Source organism: Neopelma chrysocephalum, unplaced genomic scaffold (genome assembly GCF_003984885.1).
Source record: "Neopelma chrysocephalum unplaced genomic scaffold, ASM398488v2 Primary Assembly neopelma1_89762, whole genome shotgun sequence".
Lineage (NCBI taxonomy): Eukaryota > Metazoa > Chordata > Aves > Passeriformes > Pipridae > Neopelma > Neopelma chrysocephalum.
Window position 1 is genome coordinate 1,339 of NW_020918685.1, and position 1,741 is coordinate 3,079.

The window sequence follows — 1,741 nt, forward strand, 5'->3', positions numbered from 1 at the left end:
CCCCCCCAGTTTTTGGGTCCTCCCCAGTTTTTGGGGTCCCCCCCAGTTTTGGGGTCCCACCTGTCCGTCCACGCTCTCGGTGGCCATGCAGAGCCCCCGTCCGTCCCCCCCCCCTCTCGACCTTGGGGGCCTCCATGCGACAGGAGCAGAGCGGCAGCTCCTCGAAGCGCTCGGCCTCGGGGGGCCCTGGCGGGGAAAAAAGGGGGCGGGACCAGTGAGGGGGGCGTGGCCTGGTTGAGAAGGTGTGGCCTAACTGAGGGGGTGTGGCCTGGGGTGAAGGGGCGGGGCCTAGGAACAGGGGTGTGGCCTCAGAAGGGCAAGGTTGGGGGTACCCATGGGGAAAGGGGTGTGGCCTTGGAGGGGGTGTGGCCTAAGGGAAAGGAGGTGGGCTCAGTTTGGGGGTGTGGTCTTGGAGTGGGTGTGGCCTAAGCGGAGGGGTGTGGCCTTGGAGTGGGTGTGGCCTAAGAGGAGGGGTGTGGCCTTGGAGGGGGGGTGGGCTCCATTTGGGGGTGTGGCCCAAAGGAAGAGGGTGGTCTAATTTTGGGGGTGTGGCCTTAAGAAAGGTGGGTGAACTCAGTTTGGGGGTGTGGCCTAAGAGAAGGGGGTGGGCCTAGTTTGGGGGTGTGGCCTAAGGGAAGGGGGTGGTCTCAGTTTGGGGGTGTGACCTTAGAGTGGGCGTGGCCTAAGGGAAGGAGGAGCCCCAAAGAGAAGGGGCGTGACCAGAAACCCAAGATGGGGCGGGGCCACAAGTGGGTGTGACCAGAGAGGCGGGGCCATTGCCAGGTGTTTGGGGCGTGGCCTAACCATAGTGGGCGTGGCCTGACGGACACAGGGAGCGTGGGAGGGGCTCCACAGGTGGGGGTGTGGTCAATTGAGGGGGCGTGGCCTCACCTGTGGGCTGGGGGGACAAGGCCCCGCCCCCCGGGATCTGGAGACAGCCCAGGGGCACCTCGGTGTATTCGCTGGGGGGGCCCACGGGGGCGGCCCCGGGCACTGGGGGGGGCAAATGAGGGGCTGGGGGGGGGCCAAGAGGGGGGGGCACGAAACCCCCCCCCAGCCCCCAAATCCACCCCCTCCCCTCCCACGTTCGGTCCAAGCCCCTCCCACCCCAAATTTATGAGTTTTGAGGCTCCCCCCTCCCCAAATTATGAATTTCGTGTCTTCCCCCTCCCAAAATTTATAAGTTTTCAGACTCCTCCCTCCCCAAATTTATGAGTTTCAAGGCTCCCCCCTCCCAAAATTATGAGTTTCAAGCTCTCCCCAAACCCCCAAACTGAGACTGCCCCCTTCCCTTAGGCCACACCCACTGTAGGCCACACCCCCAAATGGAACCCACACCGACTTCAAGGCCACATCTCTCCTCTTAGGTCACACCCACTCCAAGGCCACACCCCCAAACTGAACCCACCTCCCTTCCCTTTGGCCACACCCCCCAAGGCCACACCCCTTTCCCCATGAGGACCCCCAGCCTTGCTCTTCTGAGTCCACACCCCCTCTCCTAAGCCCCGCCCCTTCACCCCAGGCCACACCCCCTCAGTTAGGCCACACCTTCTCAGCCAGGCCACGCCCCCCTCACTGGTCCCGCCCCCTTTTTTCCCCCCCAGGCCCCCCCGAGGCCGAGCGCTTCGAGGAGCTGCCGCTCTGCTCCTGTCGCATGGAGGCCCCAAAGGTCGAGAGGGGGGGGGGACGGACGGGGGCTCTGCATGGCCACCGAGAGCGTCGATGGGCAGGTGGGACCCCA

General features: G+C 64.9%; 1 protein-coding gene across 1 annotated transcript in view; it reads right to left on the minus strand.

The window, feature by feature from the left end:
• LOC113979828 (histone-lysine N-methyltransferase EHMT2-like) overlaps positions 1 to 993 on the minus strand; it is a gene marked incomplete at both ends in the record, with an annotated part of 1,970 nt that extends 977 nt beyond the window's left edge. The window contains 2 exons of the mRNA XM_027707105.1: positions 61 to 186; positions 892 to 993. Coding sequence (XP_027562906.1) covers positions 61 to 186; positions 892 to 993 — 228 coding nt within the window. The remainder of the gene's footprint in view (positions 1 to 60; positions 187 to 891) is intronic.
• Positions 994 to 1,741: the final 748 nt, after the last annotated feature.